This window comes from Trachinotus anak, unplaced genomic scaffold (assembly GCF_046630095.1).
Source record: "Trachinotus anak isolate AG129_WGS33_773 ecotype Australia unplaced genomic scaffold, CSIRO_AGI_Tana_v1 ptg000015l, whole genome shotgun sequence".
Lineage (NCBI taxonomy): Eukaryota > Metazoa > Chordata > Actinopteri > Carangiformes > Carangidae > Trachinotus > Trachinotus anak.
This window is the reverse complement of record NW_027273866.1, coordinates 9,692,901-9,705,833: the sequence shown is the minus strand read 5'-3', so window position 1 is coordinate 9,705,833 and position 12,933 is coordinate 9,692,901. Positions and strand designations below refer to the sequence as shown.

Genomic DNA, 12,933 nt, shown 5'->3' with positions numbered 1-12,933 from the left:
AGGGAATGTGTCTTGTAAATGTGTGGGTAAATAGACTTGTACATAGAAAATTTCCTCTAGTATCAGTTCATCACCAGTCTGCTCTCTCTGATTGCTTTTTGCATGGATTTTCTAAAAGCCACCAGGAAGGAATGTGGACGCCCCAAAACTAGTGCACTCTTATTTGGGTGGATGATAAAAACAAACTATAAAAAAAAAAAAATTGTTTTTTTTTTTTTTTTCAATTAAGAGTCACCAATTAACTTAAAGTCCATGTCTTTGGACTGTGGGATGAAACTGGAGTACCCAGAAGGAACCCACACAGACATAGGGAGAACATCCAGACATGTAATAAGATTTTTTTTTTTTTTGACAAAACAGTTGGATTACCTCACTAAAAATTGCATCAGCTGGTTTTTCACTCACTGAAAATGTTTCAGGAGCCTCCTACTTCATTTAAAAGTCCATTGTCTGTATACTGTATGTGCCCTGTATATGATCCATGTACCCCCAGTTTCCACGTCACACTCCAGTAAGATGCAATCTGGATCTGGACCAGCTTCTGATCTAGGTCTGATGTCACAAAATTGTACTTTTACATACATATATATATGCCTTTAACTCAGATACACATACAACAATATGCACAGTCAAGATCAAACCCTTAAGTGAAGTTACAAGGAGCAACACACATTTTTAAGCGGAGGGGGACTTATGATATAATTGCATAGATAAATAATATCTGTGTGTGGTAACCAAATATAACTAAAGAGTAATACTATTTGAATTATAATATGTAATATGAATAACAATAACATGGACTATAATGTTAATATTTACTATAATTTCGACCACATGAGGGTAACAACAAACTAAAAATATCTGGCGTCTGTTTTCCATTTGGTGCTGGGTGGGTAGCACACACAAGGTTTTTAGAGACTGTTTACTGAAGACATCTGCCTGCAGTAGCTAAACATGAGAGTAGTGGAAGTGGAACACTAAAGCCCATAGTTTATCCTGTAGGTTGTTATTTACATGAGTACCCTGTGTAAAAATAATGGACTTCAAGTAATCGTTGTAATACTGTAAGGATAAACACATTTGAAATACTGGCAGATGCTATACACACCCATACACACGCCGTACAAATAAGACCACACACTGCACAACACACAGCTGTTGGTTTAAGCATCTGTGGATGTTTTGAGCTGCTGCATTTCAGTATTTTCTTTGGGGATCTGAGCCTGCGTTTTCCGTCCCTTGCGGAAGACAGCAGCAATCTCCTCAAAGCTTTTGCCCTTGGTCTCAGGGACGCGAAAGTAAATAAACACAGTGAATCCGAGAAGCAGCACAGCAAACAGGATGAACACATAACAGTCCAGCCAAGCCTGAAAAAGAAAGCAAAACAAAAACAGCATTGTGTGAATGAAGCAAACATGATTTTACGGTACATATGCGTGCCCTTTCTGCCTACCTGTATATACGGAAAGGTCATGCCTATGATGAAGTTGCTGGTCCAGTTGCAGCAGCCAGCGAGAGCGATGGCCGCAGGCCGAGGTCCCTGGCTGAACAGTTCAGCCACTATGAACCATGGAATAGGACCAGGACCGATTTCAAAGAAACTCACAAAGAGGAAGATGGCCGACATGCTGACGTAGCTCATCCAGGAGTAGTCGTTCTGGAAGGAAGAGTACAAAGATGAAATGATATGGTTGCAGGTTTTTAAAAGGATATTAAACAATTTTGCCTTTATTCATAATTTAGCTTTGACCTTGATGCTCATATTGAAAACGTATTAAACTTCTGATAAATAGGAACATTCTCAAACAAGCCTCACAGATGTTGTGGTGACTGCAACACAACATTTGGGGGAAAACTTTCAGAAAAGACTGATGTTGCTAAACGAAATGAAATTGGGCAGCCCCGTACTAAGTGGATGGGAGCTCTGCTCAAGTCGCTGACAGCCTAAAGCTCTGACAGCAGATCGCACAAACCTGGAATCGGAGGCCCACTGTCATGGCGATCGCGCAGCAGCACATCCCTCCTAGACCAACAAGAGTCAGAGTACGCCTGCCGGCCTTGTCCACCAGTGCAACCTAGAACACCACGATGCACCTTTTATCTTTGCGTGTGTGTGTTTGTGTTTAGTTAAGGGTTTATGTGTAAAAGAAATAAAAGAATACAGCACGTGAATGTATGACATCCATGTGTGTGTGCACATGGATGTGAGTTTTGCATCTGTGTAGCTACTCACAGACACCATAGTGAAGATTGTGTTGATGACCCCGACTCCTATAGTGGCGTAGACTGGCTGAGCGACACCAGCCCGAGCGAAGATAGCCGTGGAGTAATAAAAGATCTTGAAGACAAAACAAGAATACATTTTAAGTCAAATATTGTGTCTGCTTTGCTTAGGCAGAGTGGCACATCCCATGTGCTTTACATCTCTGTTCTTTCACTGAAGAAGTTCCTGCTGACAGGGCTCATACAGGATGCTCTGACAGTGAAACAATCAGTAAGAATGAGGATGAGAGACGGGGAAAGGCTGAGTTGAAATTCATTTGCCACTCACTGCGTTGATGCCAGACAACTGTTGGGAGAGGTGCATCATCAGGGCAACAAACAGCTGCTTTCTGTACACAGAGGAGCGGATCTTCGAGAGAATACAGGACAGCAAAATATTGTCACATTAGTGGTTTTCATGCAAGAATGCACGTACATTTTTGTTTAACTTATAACCACACGCTGAGCGTATTCCTTGGCCTATCTTTCCTGTCCTTTGGCTTTATTTTAAACGATTTAGAGTATGCTAATTAATGTGTATGCATGTGATATCAAAAAGCATCATGTCTGTTTCATTGTTAAGGCTCTCACGACCAACCGACCATTCTGCTGGGGTCATCTGCAGCCTTTTTAGAGCTGCCTGTGACAGAAAAAAGGGTATTTCTCACAAATTCGCTAACTTTTAAAACAAAAGAAGTTATTATCTAACTAATGCTTTAACATTAACTGTCGCTGAGGCATTACATGAGATCATCAGTGTACTCTGGTTGCTGATTAAATTGGTCAGTTCAGAGGGCGTCTGTGCCTGCCCTTAGAAGGAGTGTAATGCTGCACTTATCAGGACTGTTATAAATATAAATTTCAAACACGTAGTAACTAATCATTAATTGTTGAAATAAAACACTTTTTTTTTTTTTGCGTTTTTATGTTTTACTTTAAAATCTTTTTAATTAAAAAAGAGAAAAAATTTAGGTAGTTGTGAAAATGTATGTCAACTTCTTGTAGAATCCTACCAAAGAAAGGATAGAGATCCTGGGCTCCCTGTCAGCCTGATCTTTCTCTCTGCGCATCTCCTCCAGATCAGAAGTTGCATCATACTGCCCCTTCAGACGATACAGACCTGCAACAAAACAAGAGTGCTGCGAGACAAGAGTCTTTGTAAATGACTTATTTGCAGTGGTTTTGAGACCCTTTCATTAGATAAAAGAAGTAGTGCTGTAATATAAAGATGCTCCATAAAAGTTACTAAGGTAAAAGTAATGAATGAAGTAAAAGTATACAGGTATTGTGTATTGAAAAATGTAATTAAATGAATACTTCTGCATTCTGGGAAATACACTTCTTTTCCACAGATTAAATAAATGAGATGTAAGGTGTTGTGTCCTAAGCTAAGCTAACTGGCTCCTGGCTGTACTCTTATATTTAGCATACAGACATGGCAGTGGTTTCAATCCTCTCATATAACTCTGTGCAAGAAAGCGAACAAGCCTATTTCCCAAAATATTGAATTATGGCTTCGAAGTTCGTAGCCTATAGGCTGCACTGTATGTTTCTGCATGATTGAGTGTGTAGTGTTTGAATGAGTCAGAACAAGAGAGAGAAAAATAATGACATGGAGAGTTGGTGCGTGTAAGTCTTACTTTTTTTAGCCTCTTTGTCCTTGCCCAATTGAATATAAAGGTACCGCGGGCTCTCAGGGCATAGAGGCAGCAACATGGATTGTAATACAGCTGGAGCTCCAGACAGACCAAGTAACAGTGGCCACATGTCGTCATTACCAAGTACAAAGTCCAAGCCTATTACCTACAGCCCACATCCACACACAAACACACATGCAATTTAAGTTATATGTTTGGTGCGTTGTCAAGTAATTATGCTGTTGTGCATGTGTGTGTGTGTGTTTGTGTTTGTGAAAGCACCTCACCTGGCTGATTAAGATGCCAATGACAATAGCCAGCTGGTGTAAAGTTCCCAGAGCCCCTCTATAAGCCTTGGGTGCGATCTCTCCAATGTACATAGGCACCAGTCCAGATGTTAACCCTGGAACAAAAACAAATCATGAGCTAACCAACTTCCAACAAACTGAAGTTCTATAGAATATATTATTTTCTCTTGGATATAGAATAGTTAGCTTTCAATATGGTAATTAAGGGCAATATAATCCAAAAACACTGAGATTTCCAGCAAAATTACGTGAGCATTCATTAACATGTGCTTTACTGTACCACAGTAAAAGCCCATAACAGCACGGCCTGCGATGACCATAATGTGAGGTTTCCACATCTTGCAAAGACCCATCAGCAGTCCAGCAGCTATAGCCAGAACATTGCACATAAGCATGCCTTTTACCCTGCAAGAGAGAGAAAGGTGGCACAGGCAGATACAGCAAAAGAAGGATAATGGATTTGTGCATGTGTACTGTGGCAGTATTCCATATTGATCCTGGCTTAACTTTTCCACCAAACTTTTCATTCCTTCATTATTGCGACCCTATTGTTTTATCCTTCCTTCCTTACCTCCCCTTCAGGTCTCCCACAAATCCTACCAGGAAGGAGGATAACATGCCACCAATGGAGAAGATTGCCACTGACAATGACCAGTACATGATTACGTCCGGGTGTTTTCCCGCCTCTGGGATCTCTCCTTCTTCTGCTGTGCCATTTTCTGAAAGGACAGCGGCCCTCTCTGACCAGACCCCCAGGGCACGGGCATAATTATTTTCAATGACCTGTGACACAGACATGTTCACTGATTATCAGTCACAGCTGCACTGTACTGAGAGACAGAACAAGACAAGAAGAGGCAGACACTGAATGTGCATCCATGCACATGTATATAGATCCATTCTGCTAAAACTTAATTTACAAATATGTGTTGTAGTTATGACATTCATTATGCAACATTACATTTATTTTTTCAGTGTCAAACAAAAGATTGTACCAATTATGTTCAGTCAAATTAAAATTCAAGAAATGCTGTAGTTGGACAGTTGCCACTTAACTGTTAAACTGCAACTCTTGTTCATAAACTAGTGCATAACAATATGTTTGCATCTAGTTTTGAGGAAATTAACAATTACATAACCTCTATTTGCTGAACCAATAATCCAGTTGCTTTAGCAAACTGAAATTTACATGCCCATACTTCATCAATCAGGAGTAACCTTCTTTAAGCTATGGCCTCTTGCCCTTACAGCATTCTGCACCGACTAAGTTGGATGTCAGCTTGAAAATTTGGACTTTGGCCACTGCCCTAACCATCCTTGCCACCAACTACCACTGACTGAAAGAAAAAAAAAAGACAAGCTTGCTCAGAAAACCGGTCTCAACATCAACACTGGCTGTACATTCATACAGCAACTTCTAGCTGAGCTGAGCCACTGTCACATATTTAGCAGCCTGGGCTGTGGCTGAGTGAAAAACATCAGATTTCATTATTATGAGATGATATCCACATAAAGTTAAATTGGCCAATTGTAGGACAGACGTGGCTGTCAACAGGAAGGGAAGCCAGTGCTTCATTCACATCCCCCCCCCCCCCCCCCACAAACAGACCGAGATGTAACCCACACTGGGGCCAATGAATGCATGACTCAGCAACAGTGCTGCTCTCTGTGAGGAGGATCTAGTTTGCAGGGGCAGTAAAAGAGTACAATGCCATCTGACCAGAACTGGACAGGAGGATTGTCTACATCAGTTTCATCCATGGTGAGCACGGTGTTGTCTTTCAACAGGGAATGAAATTGTGCCAACTCTGCCAGCAGCTTGCAAGAAAGACACATTACATTCTGAATTGTCGGCCACTCGAAGTGCTACTCATCACAGACCAGGGAATACCAGTCAGCTTGAGTTACTTTGATGGCTCCACAGGAAAACTCGGGGGAAATGGAGGAAATGTGGTTTTTCTGGACACTGAGAAAAGGTAAATCTGTGCCTTGGGCTCTCAGGATGTTATATTCTCTCCAGTGCTGCAGAAGAGTGAATAGATCTCATGTTGAGACTGATGGAGTAAGTTTATTTGGGCTGGTTGAGTTGCATACAAATATCTAATAATATTCTGAGACAATTAAATAACCGAAGCGAAGCCTGTGTTTCAGTAGCGCCTACCTTCTGTGGTGCGTTGATGACTCCAAGGCTGTAGCCATACTGCAGGGATCCCAGAGCTGCCGTGAACACAGCCACAGCCAACGTACCTGTTAGCTGCTGCAGGTGTGAAAGGTAATCAATATGATAAAGACACACAGACACACATGAATGCATGAACAAGCACACAATTTAACATGCACACAAGCAAGGACATGAGTGTGTGCACAGTCACTCAGCTCTACTAGCATAGTACAGTCACAAACCAAGGTGCATTTAGAAATACAAAAACACACTTTATCCACACTATGGATGTGGATGTATTACTGCTGTGTGGACAGTGTAAGAGTCCTTACATACAGAAGTTACATAAGAATGATTAATGAATTAAAATATGTTTGAACTGAGATCCCAGTGTGGCAGACACATCATGTCATATTATGACAGTGTCCTAAGCAAAATGATGATGCAAACACAGACGACACTGATGGATAAGAAACTCTGAGTAACTCAGAGTGTTTAAAACTTCGTATCTCAGCAATTATGTGCAGCCATGGTAGTGACCACAGAAAAGCAACACATTTGCAAAATTTTCCTCTAATGATTCAGAATGGAGAGGCTGCATCTGTTACTATTTTATATAGTAAATGGAAAGAGCGTATTTCTTACCTTTCCAGAGTCCATGATGGGTCCAGAGTGCCAGACAAGATAATGGCTGGTAATGATCAATGGAGCAGCATGCTTGATCACGCCGTGTCCACTCACTAATCGACACACATATGCCTGCCCACACATCTTTCTTTTTTTTTTTTTTTCACACACACACACATACTCAAAAAGCTGACAAAACTCTTACACATAAATTAAGTCGTATTCATCGTCCATACAGAAACACATACTTTAGTCCTATTGGAAGGAAGCAATAAAAGGATATTCAGTTAAAACAGTCTGGAATCTATTTATGGAAACTCTGGTTTTAAGATATTATGCACAGTGTTGCATGCTGGGATGTTATGAAAATGATATATTGTATATTGGAATTAATAATGGATTGCTTGAAGTTACTGTGCTCTGTTGTGTTCTTTGATAGTATAGATGGTATTTGGACATTAATCTTTCACTCTCTCTCTCTCTCTCTCTCTCTCTCTCTCTCACACACACACACACCAAACTGCTGTTAATGATATACCTGAGGGGTGGACAAAGTCTGAGAGTCGAGGTTACAAATGTGCACACTTGCAAAAGATAAAAAAGGCTCTCTCACAAACACGTCTGCACAAAGGAAAAAAAAACAAAAAAACAACTACAATTCCAGTAGCATAATGCTCTAGTTTCATTTATTTCTCTCTTACAGCATCTCTTTTACAAAACAAATAAATCCCAAAACAGGACATTAGTAATGCTCTTTCAAAATAAAGAAAACCAAAATAAAGAAAACCCAAAAAAAAAAAAAAAAAAAAAAAAAAAAAAAAACAGAATAAAGAAAACAGTGGTTTTGTCTTTGAAAGGAGAGTTCTCAGTGTAATGACCATCACCATTTTTCCAATTGGAAGAGTTAATTCCACAATGGACAAACATAGTAATAATGCCCCATTCACACTTGTTCATTAATCATACATTGTTCATTAATCATAATTAATCATACACACAGATGCAATGTGCACACACAGGGAAGACGGTGGTTTCTTCAGCCCGGCTCTTTATTGCTAAATGTTAGCCTGCTCCCCCTAACGGAGATCAGTGAACCTAACTTGCAGCTCTGCAGGAACAGCTACCACATGGATGTGTTTAAAAAAAATAATAATTTAACAGGAAAAAAATCATCTCAAATGATCATTACATAATTGGGGAATGAGTCTGTTTTTTGTGCCACCACAGAAAGACCAATCCGCGTTACATTGCTCTCCGACGTGGATGAGTATGCAAGAACTCGTCCGCCCTCTAGTGTTAAAAATTTAATACAATATGTATTAATGATTGAAAAGGTCTAAATATTCAGAAATGGCACCGTTTTGTCATCCCGTATTCAGTTACTCCTTTCAAAGAATAAATCAATCTTAATGTTAATGTACATCTCTATTAGAAGAGACAAATAACATCAGCAATGTGTTAAAGTAAGATAATAACACACAAACACACACCAAAAGAAGAAGAAAAAAAACAGTGTAAAGTAACCATATAGGCAATAAAATGATTAATTATAACATGAGTGATAATCTCTTGGCCTAATTTTAGTTTTGCTTACATCATGCTAGGCACTGTACAAACAGTTAGGAGCCAAAATCAGAAGAGCCAATCAGGAGAGGATCATGATTCAAAAGGACACCACAGTTTTCAGCGACGAGCGCTCCGACGTGCACACAATATTCGGGACAGCTGCAGCTCATGTCCTGCGGAGTTCGTACTCATATGTAATGCATCTTCATATCTCCTACAGCAACGGGGCTGCGGTCATGAGGACCCAGAACATTTACCGTGTTAAAAGGAAACACAAACATAATCCGAAAGAAAAGAAAATCAACCACTAATATTGCCTATTTTTTAAATGCACGGTGTTCAGATACACTAACTCATAAACTTCATTCTAAGAAGATAATATGGTAAATCTCCTTGTAAACACAAACACGCTTTGATCGCGTTACGCGCAGAGACAGAATTACTCGACTCCACCTTTCGCTGACCTTAAGCTCCATGTCCCACTTTGATTCAAACTTGATTTGAATGGGACTCATTTCAACATCAAGTCAAACACACGCACACATGCACACACACAATTATGCACGCATTCATACACACACACACACACACACACACACACACTCCTGATTTCAGAGACACGTGTGCTGTACGTTTCATCAAGCTTCAAAGACTGACTGACTCCAAACTGTTACACAGAAAAAGAAAAAAAAAGGAGAAAAGAATGAGAAATAAACAATGAACTGAATGACGCTCTCATTGTTCATTTAATATTACAGTATATCTGATGCAGCACCTTCAGAGTTTAAAGAGTGAAAACAGGGAGAGTGATGATGATGATAAGAGGAGAGGAAAGAGGAAGAAAGGAGAGAAAAGACAGAAAGGACCAGTGATTTCATTTTAAAGGGACACAGACATCATCTTTGCATACTATTCCGACCCGCCTGTGACAGCAGAGTCTCATCGCATCTCTGTCAGCGAAATGCGATCGAACACTAAAAATCACAATTCAGTTCATTCAGAACCCGAAAAGATGGCGAGGGGAGGAAGTGGGGGAGGAGGAGAAGGAGGAGGACTGACAGAGGAGAAACGAAAATCAATCAGGATGTCTGCTTTCACCGCCGACATCCCAAGTAGATTTGTCATCTCTCAGCTGCCCTCCCTGCACTGTCATACTCAGAAGCGTACATTTAAATTTATATTAAATCTCGTTCATCTATTCTTCAGGGAGGGAGGAAAATCGAAGGCGTGGTTGTCAATGATGACTAGCTCCAGCAGGAAGGAGGGAGGGGAAGGAGGGGAGGTTTAAGAAGCGAGGACAAAAGGAAGGAGAAGAGCGACAGAGGGAGGCAGGTGTAAAATGTATTTACTACAGTTGCACACACACTTGATTGCACCGGTCCGTTTGGAGAGAAGAGACAGACAAAAAGGGAGAAAGAGTTACAGACCGACAGACAGAGAAAGAGGGTCAGAGGAGATTATTTGGAAAGTCAGTGGCACCAGTTTGCCAGTCAGTAGAGTAATGATGGCTTCTGCATGACCCGACATAATCTAGGGTGACATGTCTCTTCATTTGTTGTTTTTCTCTACGATAACTTTGTCTTGTTTTGTTTTTTTTTCCTCTCTCTCTCTCTACACCATTTTTAGTCTCTCCAGTGTTAAAAGAGTTCACTTGTGGCCCCTCGGGCAGTCGGGTTCATTTGTGAGATGTGCCGTGGCCAATGGGAGAGTGAGGCAGAGCAGACTGTGGGAGGAGCCATCACCAGTTCATCATAGAGTGTCTGTTGAGGGTCATGAAGAAAACTTGGCTGCTACCTCCCGAACGCACTGATGCAAAGAATACCTAGAGAGAGAGAGAGAGAGAGAGAGAGAGAGAGAGAGAGAGAGAGAGAGAGAGAGAGAGAGAGAGAGAGAGAGAGAGAGAGAGAGAGAGAGAGAGAGAGAGAGAGAGAGAGAGAGAATATTACAAACAGAAATATTTTCACCTCTTATTTCTTATTGTTATCATCTCATCATTTTTGGATGTAAATAACACTAATAACAGGCAATTAAGGGCATTATTTTCATGCATTTAAATTGAATTAAAGTGCAGTGTTGGCGTCAGCTTTTGAAGATATGTTGGATGAAAAGCACATCTGGATCGGTATCCTTACCTTACTTTACAGTTAAAATGTTACCATTAAAATGTAACTCTTTGGTTCTATCATCCAGACCCAGATCTGTGCTATGTACTGTATACCAAACTTCATGCTGAGAATCGGTGTTTTAAAAACTTGTGTATGTGCGTGTGAAGCAGCAGCAATGAAAAACTTTCCTGGAGACAGGATACAAGACAAGACCAGAGCAGGTCAGGTCTTTCTCATTTGTTGTTATTGTACTTGACTCATTTCCAAGCAGTAAACATGTCACAGAAATCACAGACAATGAAAGAACACACCAAGTCCTGCAGTGTTTTACCTTGTCGTTCCGCTCACAGAGGAACTTGAGTCTCTGGGCTCTCTTGTGCATAAAGACTCCATCCAGATGACCTGTCTCCACAGAGCGGATCTCTATGGCTTTCTCACCCCAGCCCATAATCTGATTAGAATGGATATAGGCTGCAAAGGAGAAAACACAAGTGAGGCACAGGTGACAATGAAAAAAAATGTATAAACATATTTAGGCTATATATCTTTTGGTTCTTTTCCAAAACAAGTTGTAATACCCCTGGTGGCCACATGAGGGCAGTAAAATAACATAACATTAGGTGGTGTTTCTGTTCAAAAGGTGCCTATCCACATTTCTTTGTTGTTCTCTCTGGCTATTGCTTACTCCCTCTCTCTCCTTCTCTATTTCCTACTCCCTGACTTTTCCTTTTATATTTACTCATGTTCATGTACACACATATGAGTGACTGAGTATTTCTGTGTGATGTTTTGATGACCTCTGTTTAAATCCATTAAACACACATGTACCGTAAATACACATATGGGTACAACATACCAACAGAGGTAGGCATCTCTCCCCACTGTAGCACCACGTCCTTGGTGATTCGCCCATAGGTGTTGACGTAGACGCCCTCGTCCTCATAACACAGCAGCATTTCCATTCCATCAGTCTTCGGCAGCACCACGATGGCATGGGGCGTCACCTGGCTCTGGATCTAATACAGATACATGCACGGAGGCATTTCACAGGCTTTAATTTAATCTGTCAGATTTAATTACCATCTACATTTGATTGAAATATTATAGAGGTGTCAACTGAATTTGGCTGGCTCTGGCATTTTTTTTTTTTTTTTTTTGGACCAGCCTGCCTTCTGTAATCCTCTAAAGGGCAAGTTTGTGAACACTGACAAGCCTGGCAAATATCAGGAGCATCAGTGCATCAAGAGGTTCAAACCTGAGAGGCCTCGTTCCACAAAATAAGCAAACGGACAAATGACAGCACTTTTCTCTGACCTTAATTAACAGAAATAACATCAGAGGAAGAGGGAACTGTTACACGCATACACACATTACTTGATTCTGTGCACCCAGAGACTAACCGCATTTTCTGTGCCAGCAGGCTATCACCAGGTATGACTTAAGACTAAACTTCAGGAGCACAAAAGGGATTGTATCAGCACAACAAATGAGTGATAAGGTGGTGAAGAAACTCATCTTAACCCACAAGAGCTCTGCACTTACTGCCACACTTCTGCTCACGCTAACCACACTGAGGTAAAGTAAGGTCGAGTACAGTGTTTGGAATGCAGTTCAGCCGACAGGAATGAATGGTTCTGATAAATATGAGGCATTTCTTATGTTTAATTTGTTTTACTTCTGCAAATTTGTGTTGTGGCTTCAGCGTGATCAAATACCCTCTGGTAGTAAACACATATTTATCTTTTCAGAGTCATGTGATGTCTGCTGTGGGTGAGATGAATTTATTCACACAAAGCGATTTCTAGCTAAGTTACCCATTAATCTCTACACTAATGAACTGCACTGCACATAGACACAATGTAGCAGCTTCTGTGTATCCACTATGGGGTTTTACTAAGGATCTACTGATCTAGTCTAATGGCAGGGTGAATGGCAGGATGTCACCTTCATCTTTTTGGCACACTGGAGAAGTTGGCAGGAAAGGAGAGAGAGAGAGAGAGAGAGAGAGAGAGAGAGAGAGACGAAGTATGGATGAAAGGTGGAAGCAGGAAGACAATCACCTCACAGATCATGAGGACGTGCAGCGCGGGCGATCAAGTTGAATGCACGGTGCGATCGTGTGTCCTTTTGTTTGAATTCAGTGGTTTATATTTACTGAGATAAAAATCAAGAGTTTGGCTGAACTGTGGAACAAACTCATCTGCATGCATGCACCAAAACCGATTCGCATTTCAGCACGCAACAGGACAAGTACTGATAGTCTACCC

At 40.8% G+C, this 12,933-nt stretch overlaps 2 protein-coding genes across 8 annotated transcripts in view; both read right to left on the bottom strand.

Moving 5' to 3' along the window:
- Nucleotides 1–202: 202 nt before the first annotated feature.
- slc2a2 (solute carrier family 2 member 2) lies at nucleotides 203–7,155 on the bottom strand. 2 transcript variants are annotated; one of them, XM_071498979.1, is made up of 12 exons: nucleotides 7,014–7,155; nucleotides 6,369–6,464; nucleotides 4,779–4,990; nucleotides 4,488–4,612; nucleotides 4,187–4,302; nucleotides 3,903–4,065; nucleotides 3,276–3,382; nucleotides 2,552–2,632; nucleotides 2,234–2,338; nucleotides 1,974–2,075; nucleotides 1,454–1,657; nucleotides 203–1,367 (listed from the first exon to the last, which is right to left on the bottom strand). In XM_071498979.1, exons 1-12 carry the CDS (start codon nucleotides 7,137–7,139, stop codon nucleotides 1,164–1,166), a joined length of 1,641 nt encoding a protein of 546 aa, XP_071355080.1. In that variant the 5' UTR covers nucleotides 7,140–7,155; the 3' UTR covers nucleotides 203–1,163. The 2 variants fall into 2 exon arrangements, with proteins under 2 accessions (XP_071355080.1, XP_071355081.1); XM_071498980.1 differs by lacking the exons at nucleotides 6,369–6,464; nucleotides 7,014–7,155 and having other exon boundaries at nucleotides 4,456–4,612; nucleotides 4,779–4,970.
- A 504-nt stretch (nucleotides 7,156–7,659) lies between these two features.
- Nucleotides 7,660–12,933, bottom strand: part of tnika (TRAF2 and NCK interacting kinase a) — a 61,428-nt gene continuing 56,154 nt past the window's right edge. For all 6 annotated transcript variants that reach the window (XM_071498969.1, XM_071498973.1, XM_071498971.1 and 3 more), the window contains 3 exons: nucleotides 11,523–11,682; nucleotides 10,998–11,137; nucleotides 7,660–10,383 (listed from right to left, as the gene is read on the bottom strand). In XM_071498969.1, coding sequence (XP_071355070.1) covers nucleotides 10,300–10,383; nucleotides 10,998–11,137; nucleotides 11,523–11,682 — 384 coding nt within the window. In that variant the 3' untranslated portion in view covers nucleotides 7,660–10,299. The remainder of the gene's footprint in view (nucleotides 10,384–10,997; nucleotides 11,138–11,522; nucleotides 11,683–12,933) is intronic.